Raw genomic sequence first — 26905 nt, 5'->3', positions numbered from 1 at the left:
GCATCTCAAGGTATGATCATTGAGGGAAATCTGCAACTCCCTGCATTCGGCCCTGGGCTTTTGTGGCTGCTGACTGTAGTCTTTAGATGTAAGCATACAGTCAGTGTTAAGCTGCCAATATTTCAAATTATTTTAGTGTGGTGCTGTTCTGAAGAATAATTTTGGACATCCTGCACAAACCGGGTTTGTTTTAGAGAGATTATTCTAAATTCTTTTGACTGTAATAAATTTGCAAATTGTGAAGTAATGTTCTTATGGCAATTTGAAATGAACTATGTCTTTTAATATTGGCATTACAGAAATAGCACTTCCATTCATTCTACTCAGAACTGTTTGTCAAAGTCTGAAGAATCAGGACAACCTACAGGTAGACAAATTTCTAAGAACTGCCAAAAGAATGCAGCAGTAGTAGTTTTAGGGACTTCTCCCACTACTGAAACAAAATCACTGTTAAATGTATATAGAATGTAGAATTCTTAAAATGCTGTGCATAACATTTTTATCCAGTATGTAACAAACCCAACTAAACAGGGAGCAGATCTGGACTTCGTTTTAGGGAATGAATCTGGATAGGTAGTGGGAGAGCAACAGTGATCATAATTCAATTTAATTTAATGTACTCCTGGAAAAGGGCAATGATAGATCAGGAGTAAAAGTTCTCCTAAGGAGGAAGATATTTTTTTTTCTAAGCTGAGATGTGATTTAGCAAAAGTGGGCTAGGAGCAGCTGCTTGAGGATAAATCAGTGGCCAAACAGTGGCAGGCATTCAAGGAGGTAATAAGGGTTCAGAGCATGTGCCTTTCCATAAAAGGAAAGGGTAGGGCTACTAAATCTGGAGCTCAGTGCATCTCAAGGAGAATACAGGACAAGATAAGACAAAAAGATCAACCTTATATTAGATATTGAGAACTTAATGGTGCAGAAAGTAGAAAGCTTAGCAGTGGAGAGAAAGTTCAAGGACAGAAGGTAAATAAAATACCAAGAAGAAGCAAAGTGAAGACATGAAAAATGTTGGCAAGTAAAATTAAGAAAAACCCAAAGATGTTTTATAAATTCATGAAGGATAAAAGCTAACTAGGTAAACGTGAGACCTAATAAGGACAAAACAGCTGAATTGTCTGTGGAGATGGAGGATATGGATAAAATTAACATATACTTTGAGTCAAAGTCAAATTCGAGTACATCTTCAAATGTACAAGTACATGTATGCACAGGTGCAATGAAACACTTACTTGCAGCAGCATCACAGGCATGTAGCGTCATATACACAGCATTCCCAAGAGAAACATAAATTAAACACAATTTTTACAAAAAAGAACACAATTAGAACAAAAAAAAATGTATTCTAGTGCAGAATGATCAAAGTGGTCATAGTGTTGCTAAACTGTATAGGGATTAGGGTTTTGCCAGTTCATTAAAGGACCAAATGGTTGAAGGGAAGTAGCTGTTCTTGAACCTGGTGGTGTGGGATTTCAGGCTTCTGTACCTCCTGCCCACTGGTGGCTGTAAGAAGATGGTATGGCCTGGATGGTGGGAATCTTTGATGGGTGTTGCCGCCTTGAGGCAGTGCCTCCTGTAGATACTACTGATGGTGGGGAGGGATGTGCCCATGATGTATTGGGCAGAGTTCACTACTCCTACTCTCTGCAGGTTCTTAGATTCCTGCACATTCAAATTGCCATACCTGATCAGAACGCTACCAGTCAGAATACTTTCAACGGTACATCTGTACAAGTGGTCGGTGACAAGCCAAACCTCCTAAGAAAGTAAAAGATACTGGCATACTTTCCTTATGATTCATCTATGTGCTCTTATGATTGCATCTGTGCTGGGCCCAGGACAGGTCATACGATGTATTAACGCCCAGGAATTTAAAACTGTAGACTCTCTCCACTGTCGATTTCCCCCAATGTAGACTGGCGCACGTTCGCCCATCTTCCCCTTCCTGAAGTCAACAATCAGCTTTTAGTTTTGCTGACACTGAGCAAGAGGTTGTTGTTGCAGCACCACTCAACCAAGTGTTCTGTCGCATTCTGGTAAGCTGACTTATCGCCACCTGTGATTCGTCCAACAACAGTAGTGTCATTGACGTATTTGAAGATGGCAATGTAGCTGTGCTTAGCCACACAGTCATGTTTGGATAGGGAGTAGAGCAGGGAGCTCTAAGCACGCAGCCTTGAGGTGCACCTGTGTTGATGATCAGCAAGGAGATGTTGTTACCAATCCTCACTGATTGAGGTCTGCCAATGAGGAAGTTGAGTATCCAGTTGCAGAGGGAGGCCCAGGTCTTGAAGCTTGATGATAAGTTTGGATGGGATCATTGTGTGGAACACTGAGCTGTAGTCGATGAAGAGCAGCCTGACGTACGAGTTCCCATTGTCCAGATGGTCCAGAGCAGAGTGAAGAGCTAGAGAAATCACATTGACCTTTTCTGGCAGTAGGCAAATTGGAGCAGATCCAGGTCATCTCTGAAGCAGGAGTTGATTTGCACCATAACTAACCTCTCGAAGCACTACATTACGGTTGATGTAAGTGCTACCGAATGGTAGTCATTGAGGCAGGTCACCATGCTCTTCTTGGGCACCGGTACAATAGATGCCTTTATTATGAGTTACCTTTATGAAAGAGTGGAATAGTGTAGAGATCATTGTTAAAAAGAAGGGAAAGAAATATTAGGTGGGAACATCATGGTGAGAAAATGTTTAGCATTTTTGAAAGTAAGTAAATAGCCGGGTCCAGATAAAATATTCCTTTGCCTGATAGAAGTTGACTGCTGCTTTCCAATCCTGTTGACTGTTCCAGTGTGGGAGTATTAGAGGATAATTAACATTATAGCATTCTTTAAATAAAGCAAAATTGTAATTACAGGCCAGGCAGCCCAACCTTGGTGGGCAAATTACTGGAGAATCATCAGCGGGGCAATAATAATTGTCATTTTGAAAGTAACAAATGAATCAAAGACAGTCAGCATGGATTTAATAAGGCAAGGTCTTGTTTGACCAATGCGATTTGAATTTTTGAGGTGGGAACAGAGGGTCAATCAAGGTGTGAGGTTTGATGTGGTTTACATGGCAAGACTTCTGACAAAATAGCGAGGGCCTGGAACTTTCTGCTTGCTTCAGAGATGGGTAAAAGGGAAAAAACCTCATTCATTAAAAAAAACTACTTGGACAGGGTAGACAAAGTGTTAAAACCTGCATGGCTATGGACCGAAAGTTGGAAAGTAAGCTCAGCCGTTCTTTGGCAACCATGTAATGGGTCAAATGGCCTCCTTCTGTTTTAAATTTGTGTGTTCAATGAAGCCCTTATTTGTATTCCAGTGCCATATGTTCCATAGTAGATGATTCATCTTTGCCAATATCATGTTTGTAGTTCTACATTGTCATCTAATAAACTTGAAATTTACACAATCACAGAATCTTTGTACACATTTTCAGATAGGTGTATGCAGGTACACATGGCTCAAACCAGTTAAACAGTTAAGGTTTATGAACCTTACAATATTTAGATTGCACCAAGAAACTTCCAAATGGAAATATATGACTTGATCCTTTTTAACTATATTTCCGAATATCTGAAACAATTTCAATTCAACATTTTTTATATTCCTGAGCTGTATGTGCAACTTTGGTCACCTGAGAGTATTATATGCCACCTGGAGGCTAAGTGGTTTAAAGGTAATTTTTGGGCACTATTTACAAGTGCCAATGATAAAAGATTAGGGCTATATCTTGTTAACTGCACACATTGCCCAGGATCACCACTTGTCTGCCCACGTCAAATTTGGAAGGGGAACATGTACCTTGCCATTCTATCCCAAACTCCAGCAGCATGCTGTAGATTGGGGGAGAGCTTCTGTCGCCACACTGAGGGAGGTCTGTCCCAGAAAGTCCTTGAAAAGCTTAGACAGCTGACAAAGCTTCACCACTCCCACCGCCCTCCCATCTTGCCTGCTGTTGCAGTTCTGAGGATCCTTTAATAATTAGACATTAAGAATCACTTAAAAATGAAATAGATAATTTAAAACATTTTAGCATTAATTTAGAAAATAAATTTACTCAGAACATCAAAAATATAACTAATCAAAAACAAGCTAAACTAAAATTTTTTTTTAAATCTAAGGAACTTTATACCCTCTCTGCCTTGTAACCACAGCCCTGTAATCACCGTTGAAATCAGTGGGTTCTTTGATCCTCTGCCAGTTGTAACCTGGAACAGACTTTGAGAGGGAAATTCCCCAGTGTAAGTGCTGGTGAACCTCAGCAAGATGGAGCTCCAGCAGTGCCTTCCATGCGACTCCCAGGAGAACTGCTGGCATCTAACAGCGAGCTTGGGCCAGTTGAACATGTGTTCCCTGACCTGCAAAATAAGCCTAGAGATCATTTTCTTGACGTTTTCAAGATTTTGAATATCAGTGCAGCTGTATAAAATTTTGGTTAGGCCGCATCTGGAGTGTTACGTGCACTTCTGGTCGCCGCATTAGAGGAAGGGTGTGTGGAGGCTTTGGAGAGACTGCAGAAGAGGGTTCACCAGGATGCTGTCGAGGTTAGGGAGTATTAGCAATAAGGAGAGGGTGGAAAAACTTGGATTGTTTCCTCTGGAGCGTTGGAGGCTGAGGGGAGACCTGATAGAAGTCTGTAAAATTATGAGAGTCAGAGTCTTTTTCCCAGAGTAGACGTGGCAAATACTAGAGGGCATAGCTTTAAGCTGAGAGGGGGAAAGTTTAAAGGTGAATCGTGGGGCATGTTTGTTGTTACATGGAGAGTGGTTGGTGCCTGGGACACGCTGCCAGGAGTGGTGGTGGAAGCAGATACAATAGCGGCATTTAAGAAGCATTTAGACGGGCAGGTGAACATACAGGGAATGGAGGGATATCGATCATGGCATTTTGGCATCATGGTCGGCACAGACATCGTGGGGCTGAAGGGCCTCTTCCTGTGCTGTACTGTTTGCGTTTTATGACCCAGGCTAAAGACCTGATGTAAAAAGAGAAAATGCTGGAAATTGCTGATCTGATACATAAGTTCTGTTTCTCTTCCCGCAGATGCGGCCTGACCTGCTGAGTATTTCCAGCGTTTTCTATTTTTATTTTATGTTTCCAGCATCTGCAGTTTTTATTTTGACTTAGACATCCAATGTGTTCACTCCACTAAATGTTTTAAATATCAGGGGACACCAGCTTGTATATTAACAATTTAAAGGGGTAAGAAGGAATAAAATCTTACAGCTATACAGAATTAAATGCATAAATTACCAAGGCAAGTAGATTTATTGGACCTTTTCTCTTGCTAAATTTAAAATTCTCTTTTACATTATTTGTCTTCTATGATTGTTTTGTGTCCCCTAAGGAGAGGGGTGTGGAAAAGAAAGAAAGAAAATAAATAAATACAACTGCAGATGCGGGAATCTAAAACCCAAAAAGAACATGCTGGAAGAACTCAGCCAGTCAAGCAGTGTCTGTGAAAATTGCTAGGAAATCAAATTTAATTCTTTTTTCAATGCACCTAGTACTGACTTTAAACACTTATAGGTTAGAGTAGTACCACAGTAGGCACTATACTGTATGACAAATATCCGCAACCTATGGAAAGCAGTTACAATGTGACAGTTTGGTTGACAATTTTCTATTACAGTCCCTAAATGAGAATACCAGTTATTGCTTAATTCTGACCATATTGTGGTGAGCCCTACACAAACCTTTGCTTTTGAAACTGCCCCACCTCACTTCATTCAATTTCTCTAAGCTTGGCAGAGGAAGAAAGAAGATTTTTATCACCATCAATCCTGGCTCATTTCAAAAGAGAAAAACTGCAGATGTTAGAAATTTAAAATAAAAACAGAGAATGCTAGAAATAGTTGTCAGATCAGGTAGCATCTTTGGAGATGAAAACAGACTTAGCATTTCAGGTCGATGACTTCATTGGAACTGAGAGAAATTAGAAATCAAAAAATTTAAATCACAGAAAGGGGAAGGATGCAGAGAACAAAGAGAATGTCTTTGATGGGGGAAGAGAGAAACTGAAGGTTCCACGTGATGGTGTTTGTGTTTAGTTATCTGGAATTTCTAGTCTTTGTTTGATCTGTATATGGAAATAGCAGCCAGAGAAAGTGGTTGAGGCAGGTACAATAACATTTAAAAGACATTTGGATAAGTACATAGATAAAAGAGATTTAGAGGGATATGTGCCAAACATTGGCAAATAGGACTAGCTTGGTGGGCACCATGGTTGGCATGGACGAGTTGGACCGAAGGGCCTGTTTCCATGCTCTATTACTCTGAGTCCATTTGTATCATAGATATCTGTAATTGAAGAAGAGCTGTCAGAAAATGTATAATCCCAAAGAATTTCTGATGACATGTAGAAAAATAAAGTTGAATGACAGGATATTATTATTTAGTCAGTGGCATAATGGTTGCAATACTGGACTAGTGATTTGGAGGATTTAGGTCAAATTTCACCATTTAAAATTTGAATTCAATGTAAAAAAAAGAAAACATTGAAATGAGTAGAAATGACTAAACTTTCAGATTATTTTAATAACTCAAATTGTTCACACGACTATTCTTGGAGAAGGAAATCTGCCATGCTTACACTGTCTGCCCTACACGCGACTCCACTCCCACATCAGCCATCCTTTGAATTGGCTTGACAATCCGTTGAGGTAAATCAAAGCTGTGACAAAGAATAACTCCCCACCTAAGGCAATGTAGGAGCAGCTTCACCACACAGACCAGAAGGTCTAGAAGACAGCCCATGGCCATTGTGAGAAAAGAGCTAGAAATGGCATTAACCTTTCCTGCGATACTCAGGTCTCAAAGAATTATTTTTAAAAGACAAGTGGAACTATTTGCTGATGTAAATATGAGAAATCTTGAAAGTAATACCACGTAAATTTGACTTTTTTTAAGGAGGCTTCCATGAATGTAAACAGAAAAGTAGGACAGTAAAAGCTAATGACCAATTGAAGACTTGTGTGCTCTGTGTGAGAATAGAGGACTAGTGTTCTGTGTTGTAATTAAATGAATAATAAAACTACTAGTATGTCTTCCACCACAAATCAAATATGGTGCATTGACATGTTCACGTTTACCACAAAAATTTGAAGCATTTAAATCAACAAAATCCTCTCATGCACCATGCCACATTTAAGGTTGATGTGAAGGGAACTTGGTCCTAGAATAGTGAATGAGTCTTTTCATCAACCTACAATATCCGCAAGTTCCCCTCCTCTGTCTACATTTCTACCTCTACTGTATTAAATATTTTCCACCATTGAGCGCATCATAACATTTTCTGCTGTATCTTCCTCAACCCAATCAGCCCTGACCAAGAGTTAATTGGACACTCACATCATCTGGGCGTCCCGACGTGCTGCATTTGGGGGTAAAATACAATTACAACATGTGCAGTTTCCATAATAAATACAGACTGAAATGTTTACAATGGAAAATTTAAACCTTAAGGTGTTACATTGGTACTGAATATTGTCCTTGCATTCTCGTCCTGCTCTGTCTTAAAGACTTTGCATCACCTGAAAACTGTATTTGGTTTTGACTCTCTTCCTGTGTCAAGTGATTGGATTGGATGCTTTATTTTGTTTGTATAAGTATACAGAAAATCTTTTAAGTTAAATTTATCATGCTGTAATTAGATGCTGCCACACCTGTAACATACGTTTTGCACTCTCAGCCCAATCCTTAGTCCGTAGAACAGGGAAGCTGCTCCAATTCTAGATTGTGCTCTAACTTTGGTTATTTAACCACATATAAACAATTATTTAAGAAGGACAGAACTTTAAAACAAGGGCTAAATTATTTCTGTGTGTACTAGTCTAGTTCTTTTCTTACTCCTAAAACCCATTTCGCCTAAATATGACAGTTGCCTTTCGCTGTCAGTTTTTTAATGCAATTGGGGCAACTGAGATGGGTTTACAAGGTTCAGGATTAGACTAGAAAAAGTCATAAATAGCAAAAGTAGTATGGTGAAAGCCTAGAACCAATTGAAGATTTATGTGCAGTGTGTGAGGATAGAGGATTACTGTTCAGTGTTGTAATTAGGTAAATAATACAGCTATTTATCCTAGTGTGTCATACATTATAAATCAAGTACTGTGTATTCATTTGTGCGTGCTTACTACAAAAATTTGAAAGCATTTAAAACAACAAAATCTTCTCATGCAGAGTTTATGGCTGACCAAAAGAGAGCCAGAGAATCTCGGAGAAGCACAGAGAACAAATCTTTCATTGTCAGCTACCCCTAACTCAATCTACCTATAATATATTAAAAGTTTTGCACTTGCATGCTCATCATAACCTTTTGCATTTTATCTTCCTCTGTTCATGTTTGTAAAGAACTCAGCCACGCTTCCAACTATTAGTAAACTGAGGTTACAAAGCCACTCAGATGACTTCTGATTTGGTTGTTCTGATGAAGTAGAGGAGCAATTTTTAAATAGTTACTGCTTTTGTTTTATTTTCGCACTCCTTTAACTATCAGCAAATCCTGAATTAATGCAAATTATGAAGGAGGTGTACTCAGATGGCGTGCATCAGCTGTTCAGTAGTGCAGAGTCTTGTGAGGGAGAGGCATTTCTGAGATCTTTTCACACAGCATGTCTGAATCTGCTTTTTGGTTCACTATGTGTGAACTAATGCAATAAAACTGTTAATTTGGCATGCTGACGACTTTATTGGGGTCACATTGGCAGGTTTTCCAGTTGATTGGATGTTGTTCTGATTAATGCTCCAACACACTTTGAATTCACTGTTTTTAGATGTTACACAGTTGTATAATAAGTTTTCCAGCAAACTCAATAAATTTAAAGAGAGTAGAGGAAACAGAACGAGGTGAGTTTCAAGCTAGCATGGGAACCAGGGCCCCAATGAGTTTATTTTAATGATTTAGACTTCGGAATATAAAAGACAATTTCTAAATTTGAGGATTATGGATTCCAAGTTGTTGGATGATGGGTGGGTGGGGGCTGGTAGTGTTAACATTGAGGAGCTCCGTAAAAAATTGCACATGAATGACTTTGTGGACTGAGCAAATAATTAGCAAATGAAATTCAACGTCAGTAAATGTGAAGCAGTACATTTTGGTAGGAAGAATATAGAGTCACTTGTTAATTGGAGGGTGTATGTCCAGATGAAGAAGAGGAACAAAGATATTTCAAAGAATACCAATTACTAAAGTGGACCATAAACATGTTTCTAGTAAAATAACCTGTTTGTGTGCTGTATATCCTATGTACTGAACAGCTGACGCATGCCATCTGAGTACACCTCCTTCATGCTTTTCATTAATTCAGGCTATTGCTGCTGGATATACTGTGAGATCTGGTTTTCAGGTTGCACCTTCAAGCATGTTTGTAATTTGGTAATTGTATGCCATGCATTAAATAGATGTCAAATTTCAAGCTGATGCTTTGTTCTGAAGCAAAAGTAGGGAAAGAATGTGTTCTCTATTACTCCAGTACCAAAATTATTGATTTGATATACGTTCCAAGATGTCCTAGAAGCTGGTGTTCATCAGAAAGGTATCCTAGAGCTACTGATTTATCTCACTGATGTGCATGCTGTGTTATGTTAAAAGAAATGAGCCAGGAGAGCAGCGTGAGATCACCCTCTTGTATGTTCAAAGGATATGGGGATGTGTAGGAAAACACATGAAGCACAGGATCAGCCATGATCTGTTTGAAAGGTAGAGGAGGCTTGAAGGGCCATATGGCCTATGTCTGTTCCTATTACATAAGCTTTTGAATTACCTTTTGGAGAAAAAAATTGGAATTCATGAAATCATTGTTGCTTCTTTGCACAGGCACATTATTCTACAGGAAAAGTCTCAGCTTCCTTCACATCCACAGCAGTGATGCCTGAAACTACACAAGAAGCAGGTAACATGGATTAGCTACTTCAGCTACGCTTAATATCAGGTTTAAGCCTGTCAGTTTGGAATGTTATAGTTGGAGCGTGCTTGTCACTGTCTTACCACTCATCAAGTAAAAACAGAATGTGCTATTTACCTAACACACAGAACACAGTGGTTCCTTTGCACGTCAGTATAAAAAGGAGCATTTTGATTGCCAATACACTTAATAAAAGAAAGCCTTCTGGCTCGGTAAAGAAATGTTGGATTTTGAGGTTTTATCTAAAGAAAGTGAGGAAAAATAGCCAGCAAGCTGGAACAGTACATATGATTTTAGTTTAATAATTTTGAACTGTAACCACAGTGCATGCAATTTAAAGAGATGAGAAATAGAGACAACAACAATCTTCATAGTACCTTTTTTTTCCAGATGGAATTTTATTTTAGTGTTGATATTGCTTTTGGAAGGGTCTCTTTAGGTTTAAATTCTTAAAATGGTATTAATCATTTTTAGCTTTGCGTGTAAAATTGAGAAAAGAGTCTAAAAAAAAAACCATAAGAAAAATAAATGATCACCCACTTCAATAAAAATGCCTCAATGCTCCAGCTACCCGGTTTCAATCCAGACTTCGGATTCTGTCTTTGTGGAGTTTGCAGGTTCTTCCTAAGGCTAGGTGGGTTTCCCTGGATGTTCTGGTGTCCTCCCACACCCCAAGGATGTGTTCATCAGTAGATTAATTGGCTACTGTAAATAACCATAACTTACGGGGAAATAACTCGGACTGTAGCATTTGCATTATGATTCCATGGTTTCAAACTTTTTGTACAATTATTGGCAACTGACAAACTACCATCCACCACAACCGATCAATCTCCTGCTCTCACACCACCACTAAACACGAACCCTCCCTCCAACCATGCCCATACCTGCCCACCCTCCACAATGGCATCCGCTTTCCAAAGGAAAATACTGTTACTGCAAGAATTGTTTGACATGTGCAATAACAAATAATGTGCAGTGTCTGCTAAAGTAGAAGAATCTAGAGATCTATTGCCTTTGTTAATCCTCTAGGGTCCAGTGACTCCAGTACAAAAACCTATGATGTGCCTGTGAAAATCAAGTTGAAGCATTGTGTGTTGGTGCAAGAGTGGGCAATTTAGGCTCCCAAGTCTGTGCCACAATTCAGCTAGATCATAGCTGATTATTTGAATCCTGTTTATTCACCTTTGCTCCTCTTATCTAACACAATATCTAACACAATATCTAATCAACCTCGGTTTGAAATTTTAACTTGGCCTAGCTTCAGCACTTCCACTCTTGGCACTAGGAGTTCAAGCCCTAAGTGATGTGAATATGTTGTTTAGGTTAATGCTGATGGAATACTGTATTGTTGGAACTGTGAGCTTTTGTGTAAGGTGATGAACTGAGGACAAATCTACTTGCTCAGGATGTTGAAAGGCCTCTTTTCATATAAAATGTTTCCCCTCTCGCAACACCACCAAAACCATATTATTTGCTCATTTATTTTCTGTTTGTATGGAGCTTGGTTTTGAGCAGAGAACAGCTTTCCACATAAAATGACTCTTTTGTCTGATTTTGGGATGTTGTTAGAACATGGCTTGGGACTGAAGCTATAACAAATATTTTTAACTGTTGGCTGTCTGAAGTGAATCAGAATTGTAAAAGAAGTAGCAAATGTATTGCATCTCAGTATAGACACAGACACACACATTGTGTAAGCATCTTCACACACTACATCAGATAGGTTCTCAATTCTAGCCTTTTGAGCCAGGTTCCTGCTCATACCATCCAAAGGGCACACTTGGATCAAGTATTGCCTCTCTTTAAGAGGGTATGCTCCTTAAACAGAACCAGTGGCCTGCAACCATAGAATAAACATGGCACATAAGGGCACCTTTCAGACCATTAAACCCAAGCCACCTTCAGTACAGCGATCCATTCTGTTCCAATACCTCACTCTTTCCCCACAGCCCTGCAAATTAATTTCCCTCAAGTCACGGAATCATAGAGAAATACAGCATGGATATCGGCCCACCTGGTTTGTGTCGACCATAAGCCACCCATTGACACTGATCCTACATTTAATCCGATTTTTTTCATCTTCCCAATTCTCTATTAATGCATTTCCATTTGAAAGCCCTGGTTGACTTATTCCTACTACCATCCTAGGCAGTGGTAGGAAGGTAGTAGAAATAAGTCAACTCTCCAGGTGATAGTAATGGAGTGTTTAAAAAAAAGTTATCCTTGCATCCTCCATCATTTTGCCCATCATTTTGATTCTGTACCCTTTGGTCCTGCTGAAGGGAGCAGCTTCTTTATTTACCCTGTCCAAAATTGTCACCTTAAGTGCCCCTAGCAGGTCTCTTCTCAAGTTGTAAATGAAATCCCTCAATACTGGAATCATTTATTTCAAGTCTTTTCTGCACCTTCTCTTTGATCTAACTTCACTTCTCCATACGTTGCACAGCTGTCTCCAAAGTCTTGGATAGAGGCTTTGTGGAACCCTCTTGACTCAGAAATATGAGAACTTGTTGAGGCGTGTGGAGTGGGGGGAGGGGAGACTAGAGGACAGCAAAACAAACTTAAAGGCTACAAATAATCAGTTTAAATATATGGTAAAATGTTTAATTTGCTAGCCACTAGCACAACAAAAAATTATTTCTTCAGTATTCTGTTATGGTTACCGCAAACATCAAGAGTACAAAAGATTAATGAGAGCTTGAGGGCTCAACACCCTGTGATCTGACTTCCACTATTATACTGGACTGTCGTTGAACCAAACCAGTCCTTCCATGTATTTTTCATAAAATCTTGAAAAGGGTCTCACTTTTGTCCTCTGTTATAAAATTTACAGTGATGTTCTGATTTCCAGTATAGCACATTGAATTAGAAAGGTCAATTCTCATATACAGCACGTTCTGGTGGGTTAGAAAGGCTGACTTGGTATGATGTGGTGGGCTACTCATTTATTATACCAGCAGATATTTCAGACTTTGGTTTGACAGTGTATGTAGTTTTTGGTCAGTCTTACCTGAAATCAAGGCTCTATTGTTTTGTCTTATACACTGAAAAGATTACAGGACATGATAATTCTGTTTAATTTCCATCTGTATGTTAAATAAAAAAAGTGAAAACCATATCTATTCTATACCCATGGGATGAACACGTGCCAATGACAACAAATGGAGTTCCACATTGAGCATTTACAGCAAGTTCCCATAAGCTTTTGAATGTGCATTCATTTTGCTGTGCTAATCAGATGCAGAAACAGAACAATAAGGCAGAGGGATATATTATTTTTCCAGCTACAAATTCCTGCAGAGCGCTTCATTCTGTGGCTTGCTTAAATACCTTGAAATCTATAGACCTGAAAACAGAAAAATAGGAAACATTCCCCCGTGGATTTTTATCACAACAACTTTATAGAACATGCCTAAAATAGTCTTTCTTTCTAAACTTATGATCTTCCACCCAATACATCCACCCCTACTTGCTAATAGTCAGTTTCATCAAAAGGAAAGATGTTTTTTGAAGTGGAGCCTTGTATCCAGAGTTCATAGAGGCCCCAGCCCGTCAGTTTACACTCATGATGAATAAAAGCCTCGTTCAGGGCTCTGCTTCAGAGACCTATCTTTGACTCTTTCATTTAGATTCATATGTTTTTGTATAATAGCCCAGATTCCACATGTTAGAAAGTAGAAGCAAAAATCTGAAACAGAACAATTTTTCTGAGCTGCAGATAGTTGCTTGTAATGGGTTATATTTTAGATTTGCATTCTGATAAATTCTAGGAGCATTGGAACAGTTGACTATTCAACCACTGGCATGTGATTTAATTGTGGTTGATCTGTGCTTCATTTCAGCTTGTCCATCTTTGTACTGTATTTCTTGATCCCCTTACCTGACAAAAATCTATCAGTTTCTGTCTTCCAAATTCCAATTATCTCAGTATCTGGATCAACATCTTTTTGTTGGTAGAGTTCCAGGCTTTTATTATCCTTTGTGTGCAAAAGAGGTTTCTGATTTCATTCCCAAATGTCTCGGCTCTCATTTTAATGTCATGCCCTTATTTCTAGGATTTTCCCACCAGGACAAAAAGTAGTTTTTCTGTAATATTTATACTGAACCTTTTTGATATTTTAAAGACCTCAGTTTCATGACCCCTAACATGCAAACCAAGTTTATGCAAAAAGTCCTTGTAATTTATCATTTATCATTCTGGGGTATCAATAGAAGATGGTTCCATGCAATTTTAATATTGACAAGGAGAGGTATAAAAAGATTACAGGGGATGAAGGATGGAGCCTTGGGAGTGTTACAAAGATGTAGTTATGGGCATTGTTGTTCAAACAGTGCGAAAGGTAGGAGAGAGGGGTATCACCGCATCGCTTTCAGAGCACTGTTTTCAGAGTTTGTTTGCTTTTAGAACTTCTGATGTTCTTTGTTTAGAAACTGTGCTTGCACATGACACAAATGTGAGGTTCTACTTCTGTTAGAACTTAGCTCTGAACAGTTGCTCTTTATGTACGTGATGTGAAATGTAAGAATGGCGGTAGAGAGAGGACTGGTATATGTCAGAGTGAAGATTAAGAATAGATCAACCCATATGATTTTATTTTACTGAAATTATCATTGATATTGCATAATGTTCAACTGGGAACTTGGTACCACCTTCACTTTTCATCCATTAGTAAATAAAACCAAGTACTTTGTACAGATTTCAGAATCCATGAAATATTATAGTTTGTTTCACTAAATCTTAATTGCCTTTTTGATTTTTGATTTTCATTGTTTTTTTTTGCTTTTTCTTTTCCTCTCCTGTCTTTACGATTCCTCTTCTAACAGACACATTAAAACCAGCCTACTGCTGCTTCATCTGCCCGTTCTTTCCTTAGCTCCCCAACTCACTTGCACCTTTCCTATCCCCTCCTCGTAACCCTCTCTCATTCATTTAATCAACCTCCTTCCTTCTGCCTACTCTGCTCACTATATTCGTACTGCATATTCACTTCCTTCTCCTGCCCTCTTTATAATTTCTTTTCCTTCCTCTCTCCCTTTGTCCTTCTTTCTCGCCTCCTCAGTCTCCTTCCTTTCCGCTTGCCCACACCACCATTTCCATTCCCACACCACCTGACCTAGTTCCTCCTCACCCGGCCCAGTATTGTGGCTTCCCAACCTGCAAACCGTGACGTTTTCATGTGCAGATATTTCAGTCGGTCATTTTGAAACCATTCAAGCTAGAATAAATTGAAGCTTTAGTGGAGCTGTACTGCACTTGCCTTCTGAAAGGTCGTGTGCCAATAACAGGAAGCTGGATCTGGGTTGCTTTTTTATTTTTCAGTTGTTCGGTGACATGTAGCTCCCTGAAAAATAAGTTGAATGAAATGTTGGCTAGAATGTAGCTAGAAAGCACTCAGGTTAGATTTTCCTTGCTACTAATTGCAAAAAGAGTCAATCATGTTTGCCTTATACCATTCTGGTAATTGCATAATTAAGCAAAAATGGTGGTGTTAACCAACCACAACGATTAATTACTATCAGTTAATCTATAGAAGGTATAGGCAATGATGCGAGGATAACCCCATTGACAGGAAGTTTTAACGTGTCCGAATTTGCTTGTTCCTTGCTAGCATGTAATGTTTGTTAATTTTCTGGAATTAATCCAATAATATATTTTGGAGGCATTGCATTGGAAGCTCATGGCAAAACAAGGTATATGAATCGGAAGCAGGTTCAACGTACAGTAGGAGAAAAACCCGGCATTTTGGTTCTGAAGTGATCAGATGCAGCATCACACTACATTGGGTCTTGTCACTAGGCAAATTCCCTTCAAAGATGGCACAAAGGTTTAAGTCATTTTGGGGCTGACTTTGGCTAGACTGTTATAGTTGGTGTAATCTTTAGAATTACACCCAGAACAGCAAGAGAACAGACTCCTGCCCAAAGTTTTAGAGAATCATTAAAATTGTCATTCCACCCAATACCATTACAACTGTTCCCTATAGCCTTTGGTAGGTCTTGGTTGAAAAAAGATGATACATTCTTTTAAGTGAGTCTATATCTCAAGATCCAAACTGTCCAATCAATGATCTGTGCTAAGTTTACTTAACCCCACCGCATGTGAACTCTAATTTACATTGGTGCCCAAATTGAACGCTATGATCACTACTGTGTGAGCTCTGACCAACTACCTGACGCTGAAAATTCATGATATGATTATTTGATTAGAAGGGAATCAAAATGACCGGAAGTTCCTGCCACCATACTTTTGAGCAAAAAGCCAAACTGTATCAAAATGATTTCCCAATTTGCTTTCTTAATAGGTTCTTCATCTTGCTAATTTCTTGCCTTTTATTTAGCTCCTATTCCCCTTAGTGTTAAACTTTTCTCTCAACTTTCCTTCACAGCGGCATTTGATGATGACCAGGTCCGTTACCGCTACGTCAAAAAGAAGGGCTATGTCCGACTCCACACAAACAAAGGGGATCTGAACTTGGAGCTGCATTGTGAAATGGTTTGTACAATATTTAGTTTCCACAATAATTGCTTGTAAATCCTTGCTACAATGTGGAAAATTTATACTGTGTAGATATAAGAGACTGCAGATGCTGGAATCTGGAGTAACACACAAAGCGCTGGAGGAACTCAGCAGGTCAGGCAGTACCTATGGAGGGAAATGGACAATTGATGTTTTGGGTCGAGACCCTTCGTCTGGACTGAAATAAAGAGCGGAGGTATCCAGTATAAAAAGGTGGGGAGAAGGGGTGGAGCAAGAGCTGGCAGGTGATAGGTGGATCCAGGTGAGTGGGGATGATAGGCCAGTGAGGGAGGGGGGAGAGTGGGAATGATGTCAGATGTTGGGAGGTGAAAGTGACAAACGGCTGAAGATGATGGAATCTGATCGGAAAGGCCGCTGGAGCATGGAATAAAAGGAGGGAGGTGGGGAGGGGAACCAGTGGGAGGAGTGTGTGGGTGATGGGCAGGTGGAGATGGGGGAGGGGAAAGAGAGAGGGTAATGGCGGCCAGTTGAATCGAGAAGAGAGAAAAGAAAAAAGGGAGAAAAGGGATAGAGGGGGAAGTTGTTACTGGAAGTTTGAGGATTTGATGTTCATGCCATCAGGGTGGAGACTGCCTAGGTGGAATATGAGGTGCTGTTCCTCTAATTTTGTCTTATACACTGAGTGTTCATTTTCATTAAGACGTAAACTACGCAGCAGGTGAGAGCTTCACCTTGTATCAGTTTCATTTGTCAATTTTACTTTACTAGATATTCTCAGTTTTGCCACCTTTAAAGAATTAATTGCAAGAATATCAAAAATGTTTATTGACAAAAATTAAAGGCATATATGTTTCTCTTAAACTTCAGTTTCAGTATACTCGCTGATTTGTTGTCAGTCAAAATTATTTGCTGAAATTGATTTGGATGCATAAAATATCCTTGAACTATTTATTGCTCCATACAAAATATCTTAAGACAATTTTATTAAGAATCCTTGGTGAAAGATCAATGACTGATGCATGAATTTAACAAGATTGGAAACAAAATAGAGAAGTGCTATAGACAAACTGAAAGCATTTTAGGAAATGTATGGACTTATAACAATCTGCAGAGTTTGAAACAGAGTTGTTCTGAAGTCCTAAAATAATGAGTTGATGAGGAAAGTGGACACTAAGTCTTGAGGTATTGATTATTTTCCCTTTTTGGAGACCTAGACCTACTTCCATGGTTTAATATAATACAGAGAAAGTTAATTCTACCCTAGAGACATAGAGAAGGGGTAAGGGGTAAGAGAAAGGGAATCTAAGGGGTCCTTTTTCACTCAGAGTGGTGAGTACCTAAAATACACTGCTGGAGAGTGGTGGAAGCAGGGTCGCTGAGAGCACTTGATAAATGTCTATATGAGCACTTGAATTGCTTAGGCATAGAAAGCTATGAACCAAGTGCTGGAAAACAGGATTAATTCGGATGGGTGCCCTCTGATCGACATGGTTGTGGTGGGCCAACTGGCCTATTCCCCTGCTCTGTGACTCTTCGATCCTCAGGCACCCAGGACGTTGAAGATGTGGTCTGGATGGGTAAACGATGTGCGTCTCTTTCCCAAAAGAAGTTTGATACCTTGAGGGTAAAGCAGAAATTAAAGGAGAGACCAGTGGTGCTTCTGGCCTCCTCCTCCTCCCCCTCCACCCTAACCCCCTGCCTGAGGTGCATCATCATTGCAAAGATGCCTTGAACTGAAAAACTGAAAAGCTAGGTGGATACTGGGCATCTCTGGCCAGCTTTTCACCTTTGAGAAAGTGGAGGCAAGCCATCCCCTTGGATAGGGGTGTTTCTTTCTGTTGAAGGTACTCCCACAGCGCTGTTGAGTAAGGAATTCCAGGGTTTAGGTGCAGCGGCAGTGAAGGACCAGCAATGTTTCCAAATTGAGATGATGTGTGACGTGGAGGGGAACCTGTGATAGTGTTCCTGTGCACCATCTGCACTTGTCCTTGGTGTTAGAAGTTAAGAGTTTTGAAGGTGCTGTTGGAGTGAAGCAGACAGCAAAACTTAAAAGTAACAATGAACTTAGTGTTAAAGTGGGAATAAAGTATTGATTGTACAGCTGCTAACTATTCTTTACCCTGCTGCTATATTTTATCATGAACTATTCAGGTAGATGCACTTTATGTCTTGCAGTAAATTGTGATATTTTTACACGGAACCTTTCTTTTTTAAAACATCATCATTAAAATGTATTCAGCACTAAAAATCACTTCTGCATTTGGCAGTTTGTATGTGTAAGTACTTAATTCAAGATCACAATGAAAAATAGATACAGTACCTGTCCATTTTCTGTGTTACACAATCTACAAACTGCAGTCTCTTCAAGGTGTCAGGTAGATTTCAAGTAAGTACAAGGCAAGTAGTGCATTTCATTCTTTTGGAAGGTTGTGTTCTTCATTAGGATCTGTATGTTTAGCAAAGTAATCAGTCCACACTTCTCGCTGAACAGTGTGAACCTGCCGTGTGGTGATGATTCCTCAAACTATTGCTTTATGTTAATTCATTGCCGCATAATGAAAATAAGTGCACTTACTGGCAGGGGATTCTTTTAAAATGACATGTTTCATATTTGAATAACAGGTATTGTTTTTATAAAGCATAAATGCTGGGAAGTTTGCTCTGATGGGCTTTAATATCATGAGGGTAGCGATTACACAGGATTGGGTACTGCAGAATATTTACTTAGATGAAGCCATTCCCTTGTACAGTGCTCCTTAACTTACATATTCAGGTATATGAAAGAGGAGCTCGTCAACTTTAAAAGGACAGATTCTCAGTGCCTTGGCAGCTTCAATTAAAGAAGTTGCAGTTATAGGAATGCAACTTGTTTGCATCCTTTCAAGTGTTACGTACTTGAAATTGCCCACTTTAGTAAATATGACTAGAATGAACTTCTTTAATGGCTTAAATTAATCAAATTAATGACTAGAATTAACTACTACCTGAGCAGGGACCTGGACCCACTGTAATTTGCCTACTGCTGCAACAGGTCTACAACAGACTCAATCTCACCAGCTCTTCACTCGATTTTGGAGCACCTAGACTACAGCAATACATATGTCAGGCTGCTGTTTATCGATTACAGCTCAGTGTTCAACACCATTGTCCCATCAGCACTAATCAACAAGCTTCAAAACCTGGGCCTGTTTACCTCCCTTTGCAACTGGATGCTCGACTTGCTTATCGGGGGACCACAGTCATTGCTGATTGGTAATAACATCTCCTCCTTGCTGACAATCAACACAGACACACCTTAAGGATGCATGCTTAGCCTGCTGCTCTGCTCTACACTTGTGACTGTGTGGCTAGGCACAGCTAAATCGCCATCTATAAATTCACCTATGACACCACTTTTGTTGGCAGGATCTCAGATGGCGATGAGGAGGCATGCAGGGGTTGAGTGGTGTTGCAACAACAACCTCGCACTCAACATAAGTAAGACCAAGGAATTGATTGTGGACTTCAGGAAGAGGAAGTCAGAACACACACCAGTCCTCATTGAGGGGTCAGCAGTGGAAAGGGTGAACAGCTTCAAGTCTCTGGGTGTCAACATCTCAGAGGATCTATCCTGGGCCCAACACGTTAATGCAATCATGAAGAAGGCAGGCCAGTGGCTCTACTTCATTGGGAATTTGAGGAGATTCGGTATGTCACCAAAGACTCTTGCAAATTTCTACAGATGTACGTTGGAGAGCATTCTGACTGGTTGTATCATCACCTTGTATAGAGACTTCAATGTGCAGGATCGCAAGAGGCTGCAGAGGGTTGTAGACTCAGCCAGCTCCATCATAGGCACAACCCTCCTCACCATTGAGAACATCTTCAAGAGGCAGTGCCTCAAAAAGGCAGCATCCATCATTAAGGACTCTCACAATTCGAACATGCCCTCTTCTCAATACTACCATCAGGGAGGAGGTACAGGAGCCTGAAGACTCTCGCTCAATGTTTTAGGAACAGCTTCTTCCCCTCCGCCATCAAAATCTGAACAGTCCATAAACCCATGAACACTACCTTCTTATTCCTCTTTCACACTATTTATTTATTTTTTGTACTTGCAGTAATTTTTATATCTTGCACTGTACTGCTGCCACAAAACAGCAAATTTCACGACATTTGTCAGTGATAATAAACCTGATTCTGACTGAACTTTGAATTGAGGAGTTTTTGCTAGCTATCAGTCAGGCTATTTAACAAAAAATACCAGGACATAACCAATCAAGAATTGAGAACTTTACTCACAGTATTTAACTGTAGTGCATACCAAAACTACTGTCCTATTCAACATTTCATAATCTGTTGGATGGGGGGGGTCTTTTAATGCTTCCATTTTGTGGCATTAGCATGGGTGTAGGATCTGTCATAATTTTGAACTGACGAATACTCCATCCTTTATTTAAACTCAGATCTGATTTCATATCGCTTGCTTCTAATTTTTGCTTTTTTGGCAGCTAATGCAACTCAATGTGAGAGTTTTACTCAGCCACATCTTGTATAGCAACCTTTAATATAGAAAACATCTAAGGCATATCATCTAAGAGTAATCAAGAGAAAGGACACCAGCTAATGGAGATATTAGAAAGGATGACCAAAGCTTGGGTTTTATTGGATGGTTTTATAGTAGTATCTGGTGGAGGATTGGTAGAGGAACTTGGGGATGGAAATCCAGGATGTTGGTCCTAAGCGAATGAAGTCAGAGACACTAGTAATGCCACCAAAGAGCTTTGAGTCAGAGGAAGAGAGAGTTTGTGTAGAGAGAGAGAGAGTAATGACACTGGAGGAGTTCATGAAAGGAAGGGGTGACTTCTTTGATAAGACTGAATCTCTTCAAAGAAAATAGCTGGCAAGCAAGAAGGTGCAAAAAAGCAGCACTGTTTTTGCCTCTCTCCCTGTTCTTTAATATTCTGACTATGCACTACAATCTTTCATGAAGCAAGCAGGAACCATTAATTTGATCTCAATTAGTTTTGTTTCTAAATGTAAAAGAATCAAAGAAGGTATTCTTTCTACCTTACAAATTCTGAATACATGCAATTAGAAAAATGGTCCATCCTTTGAAGCTGGGCATATGTCATTCCTATTGTCGTGGTCTTCTACAACAGAACTTAAACAATGTTTACCGTTGCCTTAAATGACTCTCTGTGACTGGAGCTGTGTCAGTTTTGTTCTACTCATCTTTTTGTGGCTTCATCACCATCTTTGGCACAGTCAGATTTTCCAACTGCTGTATATTGCTTTCCTGTAGTTTAATTGGGGGGTTGGTTGGGGGGGGGGGGTTGGATTGGGTTGGGAAGAGAGGGCAGGGGGGTGGAGGGGGAGGGGGGTTGGGGTGGGAAGGGAGAGAGGGCGGAGGGGAGGCGTTGGTGGTTGGAATTACCCTGGCTACGTTTCACTTCCCTCTATCCATTAATCTTTTAATTGCCCTGGCCTCCAGTCCCAAACTTTTTTCCTGATTTTAGCCTCGTGTACCTCACCAGTGCTGTTGTTTCCCCATTGAAAATCTGACCATCAGCTGCCTTGGTTCGCATTCTGGAATTTCCTCCCTAGAATCCTCTGCTCTTTAAAGCTTGTCTTTTTGTACAAGCTTTTAGCCACTGCTCTTAAATATACATTTATTTGGCTCACCATCTGCTTCTTTTTGCTAAGTTACTGTTAAGCACCTGTGGATATTTTTTTCCTTTGTTAAAAGTACTTAATAAATGCAAGCTGTTCTTCTGTTATTTATCAAGGATTTGGGTCGGAAGATTGAAGGGAACCTTTAAAGGCTTAGTCAGTGATTTAAGAAATACAAAGGAACAGACTTGCATTTCTACATTGCCTTTTACAATTTTTGCATAATCCCCAGTGCTATATGACAATTGAAGTATGTTTTAAGTGCAGTTTCTGTTTATAATGGCCTGGAGTTTGTGCTCAGTGGGGAATGAACCATGCCACTTGTTTTCGTTGAGCTTTAGCACTAGAATTTGCAGTGATTAGAAATCCATTTCAGTGCTGTCCCCCCTCCAGATGATCTGGGACAAGCAAACATGCATCTCCATAACAACTCCAAATTCCTGTTGAGACATACAGAATCTGAATGAGGAACTATAGACGAGACTATTTAACCATTCAATATATGTCACCTCCACTCCGGCACAAAGGTTACTCCATCCTCGTTCTTAAAGCTGCAGTACACCATTGACTCTTGCATATTTGCACATTTGGGAGCCAAGCTCCAAGTCATCATCAGTTCATTCACTGATGTATATGGGAGAATGGTCCTTACACTTAGCATCTGCAAAACAACGGTCTACTATCATCCTGCCCTGGTTCCACAACAATGCACTCCAACAGTAGAGGTCTATAATGAGATCCTGGGAAGCACGGATCACTTACCACATTTCAGAGGCTGCATCTCAATGAAGGCATTCAATGATATAGTAATTCACCATTGCCATAGGTGTGCCAGCACAGTCTTTGACTGTTTAAATATCTAGACCTCAAACCCACCACAAAACTCATGATCTACTGGGTACTATCGATCCTGTATGCTTCTGTGCTATGGACAACCTCCAGCAGGCATCTCAAAGCAATGGAAGGTTACCACCTCCAATATCCTCATAATGCACTGGAAAGTTAAGCAAGCCAACATCAGTGTTGTCTCCCAGGCCAATAGCACCAGTATTAAAGCCCTGTTATCACCCATTCAGTTACAATAAATAGGTCGTCATATGCACATAGTCCAGCATCAGACCCTCCAAAGCAGACACTCTACTCTGAATTCTGTTACTGCAGGAGGTTACCAGCTGGTCAGGAGAAATGATACAGTCGCTCAAAGTAGAGAAGCAGCATTGAGAACCTCAAGTCTCTTTGGGAACATGTAAAAGTCCAGAATTATCAGTTGGAGGAGTGCACTACTTCCCAGATGACCCACTCCCCTGTCCTGTCAAGCACCTGCTACCCCGTTTGTGGCAGTCAGCAGCTCCCACCTTGGCGGCAGACTCAACTGGAGTGGAGCCAAGTCCATCTAAGTAACTGCTATAAAGGAGGAAGATGTAATGGCAAATCTTGTACAGAATGTGAAGTAAATAATGAAATTGAGAGAGAAAGATGGTTAAAGATAATATTTTGCTATTTCTGATAATTGTAACTGAAGTGTCAAGACTTCATATTTGTAGAAGTTAATTTTCAGGGTCAGAAAATTTGTTTGAAAGACAGCACAAGCCACTGGAATGACTAAAGCTCCAACATTTTCCCTAAGTAGTCCTATTGTAGTTCAATTTCTTCTTCAGTAATCGTGAGCACTAATAGTCTCACTGTTAACCACAAAATCTGGGCTATTGCAGGGACACAAGTTAGCCAATTTATTTGTGGCAGGGTCCCATAAACATTGCTGCAATAAATATTCAAATAAGTTGCTTTTTGTTGGTAATGTTAGTTGAAATATTAAAGCTATTTCAGGCCTTGGACACAATTGCCCTTTTCACAATCAAAAGTGTCATGTGATCTTCTGGAGGAGAGAGGCGTTCTTGGTTTAATGTCTCATCAGAAAGCTGCCATCTGTGACAACACAGCACAGCACAGCCTCAGCACTGCACTGTGGGATGTCAGCCTGGAATTTAGGTTGCATCTCTGGAGTAGAGTTTGAACCCCATATCTGCTGGCTTAGATAACAGTGCTGCTGTTGAGTTAAGGTCAAAGATAGAATATTCAAAAAATCTAGAGATAAGAATGGAAAAGACCCAAAAGCTTAATAGTTTGAACGTTTTCATTGATATAAACAGGGTGTGATCAAAACAGAGTAAATATGGGTAAATCAGAATCAGTATTAGCAACTTTCTCCCCTACCCCAGTTTTCTTGCTGCTCCCTCAAAGGCAGGGACTGTGCTATGGTATATTTCAATCAGCACCGGCAGCCTTCCAATACTTTTGTCAGTTGACTGTTCATTTGGTAGCCAAGGCAGTAAGTGTTAGCATAGTATTTAACTATGAAGAGCTTTTGCATAAGCAGACCAGTTCTGTTATCACCTGATATTGAAAGGTGCATTTCCATTGAAAATTATTGGATGGCGATAGAAAAGAAAATGAAAAAAAAAATTGCCAAAATCTCTCTTACCTGTATTTTGGAGGTTGCTCTTGACCAGAAGTTTAATCGTCCAACAATATTAACGCAAACTGCAGGTGTTCAAAATCCTGAAATGTTAACTCTGTTTCTCTTTCCATTGATACTATCTGATCTGCTGAGTATTTCCAGTGTGTTCTAAACTTGCACCATTAAAACAACAAAATAGTTGTAAAACTAGATGGTGCTTGACTTCTCAGCATGAATTATTTTCAATGACTAAATAAAAATAAGTTCTAAGAACAAAATAACTTCTAAGAACAAAATTCTGGCTGAGTTCCATGACCACCAAATGTAGATCATTGCTGTAACTTGGGATTTTTCTTGGAATGTGTCACACATCTGTGCATTTGGATAAGAGCAGGGGGTGTAGGAATACCAGGAGTTGCAAGAAATACTTGGAATCTTTGGGTTGTTTTCATTTTACTTCATTATACATAATCACTCCTTTGCAGCATTGGTCAAGCTCATGGACCTCACAGACCTTTGTGAGTGACATTTGTACTATAGCTGCCTTTAGAAAACTGAGGGCATACACGTTTAAGTTTGTACTGTTTACTTTTTGCTTTGTACCAAGTTCAAAAACCTTTACGACTGCTGTTCCCTTTATTAGCCACCAGGAGATGCACTAGGCTAGTGAAGGCATAAAGTGTAAAATCTAAAAATGATCAAACATCTGCTCCTCTGGACAATGGCACCTGAACCAGCACAGGTATCATGCTATCAATCCCCGAAGGAATGTATTTCAAATTATTAATGCATGTTTCAAGACTGCACTGTGGACCTGAGCCTAAAGCGGATAACTACTCATTGTGTTGCTAAATTTTCCCATGTAACACATGCTATTTCAGGAGCATCTGGAGCACAGAGATTTAAGTACTGACAACTGAGTCTGGCTGCAGCATAGTACTCATTTACTTTGATAAAAGGGCATGATCAGCAGTAGGGTCGTGTGCTGCCCATGACCTGTTAATGGGCAGTGACCTTAGTGAGAAGATTCTGGGTCGAACAGTCCTGGCCTTTAGCAGCAGGAAAGTCGATAGAAAAGCTTCCATTGGCAATCCTTATAAGAAGTTTGAAGAATATTTCGTTCCATATTTAGTATTTTGTATTTCAGTGATACCTTCTCAGTTGTCCTGGAGAGCCAGCCTTTGAGTGCAATGATAATCATGTAAATCCCTCCTTGAGGTTTTGATGGAATTGTTCATACCATGAATGTAACCTCTTTGTTTTTATTCAGTGCCGTGTTGCATTATGGCACCCTGTACTTTATTGTAAGTGACTAATTTCAACTCAGTCTCTACCAATTCTGGCAGTGCTTTTTAATTGTAATGTGGGGGGGGGGGGGCGGGTGTGGCGTGCTCAGCTGAGTGTGGGGCACTCAGCTGGGTGTGGGGCATGGGCAAATGAGTGGGTTCAGCTTCAAGTTAGTAATTAACCTTTTAGTAATTAGACTGCTCTGAAGGTTCTTTTGAATGCTTGTATCATGCTTAATGAATATTACAGAAGATGTTTTTCTCAGCTTGGCCTCCATAATGAAACTTATCATGCTTTTTGGTCTGAAAGATGGGATTTAACAGTTTTTTATTTGGCCTGGAACAGTAGCTGTCTTCATTGTTCTACAACACTGTTTATGTCACCAAGGTATCTTACTGAGCTTACTGAGCTGATGGTTTATACTTAATGAGCCTTCTGAACAAAATATGATTTGGTCATGGGAGTTTTTGGTCTCTTCTGTTGTGACAGAGTTTCACCTCCAGCACTTAGAATCAGGGAAGCCATTCATGCCCATAAATCTGCAAAACTGGCAGAGTTATATGGCTGATCCACAAGAGACCAATTATTTTGTTGTTTTAATTCATTTTCAATGGAACTGTTAACATTAGACCTTCATTCACAGAAGAAGAAAAAGTAACCGGGCTCCTCTCTTTCTTTGACGCATTCACAGAATTTGGAAGGTAGTGCAATCAAAACATCAGTATTCTCTAAAAGAATGGACAGTATTCCGACTGTGAGCTGTTCTATCTAGTCTCACTGAGCAAGACAATTATTTCTCATCCACTGTTTCATTTCCTTGTCAACTAGATGCCTAAAGAAGTAGTTTTGCATCAGTCAGGAACAATCCATCCTATTTAATACATTTATAATTTTAAAACCTTGAAATTAGATTACCATCAAACTTCTAAACTCGGAATTGCAAGCAAGTTCATACAATCTGTCATCTCAATTCAACCTTTCTTGCCCTGTATCATTTTTGTGTACCTGCGCTGTACCATACAAGGATGTCGTGGATTGAAATTTCCAGGGAGCAGCGAGCACCTCGTCTGCTACTAAACTGCTCTCAATTTGATAGGATCTCCTGACAAGAATTTCCTGAA

General features: G+C 39.8%; 1 protein-coding gene across 1 annotated transcript in view; it reads left to right on the top strand.

The window, feature by feature from the left end:
- Positions 1 to 26905, top strand: part of ppil2 (peptidylprolyl isomerase (cyclophilin)-like 2) — a 231481-nt gene that overhangs the window by 96439 nt on the left and 108137 nt on the right. The window contains exons 11-12 of the mRNA XM_052031825.1: positions 9819 to 9894; positions 16296 to 16402. Coding sequence (XP_051887785.1) covers positions 9819 to 9894; positions 16296 to 16402 — 183 coding nt within the window. The remainder of the gene's footprint in view (positions 1 to 9818; positions 9895 to 16295; positions 16403 to 26905) is intronic.

Source organism: Pristis pectinata, chromosome 17, assembly GCF_009764475.1.
Source record: "Pristis pectinata isolate sPriPec2 chromosome 17, sPriPec2.1.pri, whole genome shotgun sequence".
Taxonomy (NCBI): Eukaryota; Metazoa; Chordata; class Chondrichthyes; order Rhinopristiformes; family Pristidae; genus Pristis; species Pristis pectinata.
Note: the sequence above shows the minus strand (reverse complement) of the source record. Positions and strands in the feature narration are given on the sequence as shown.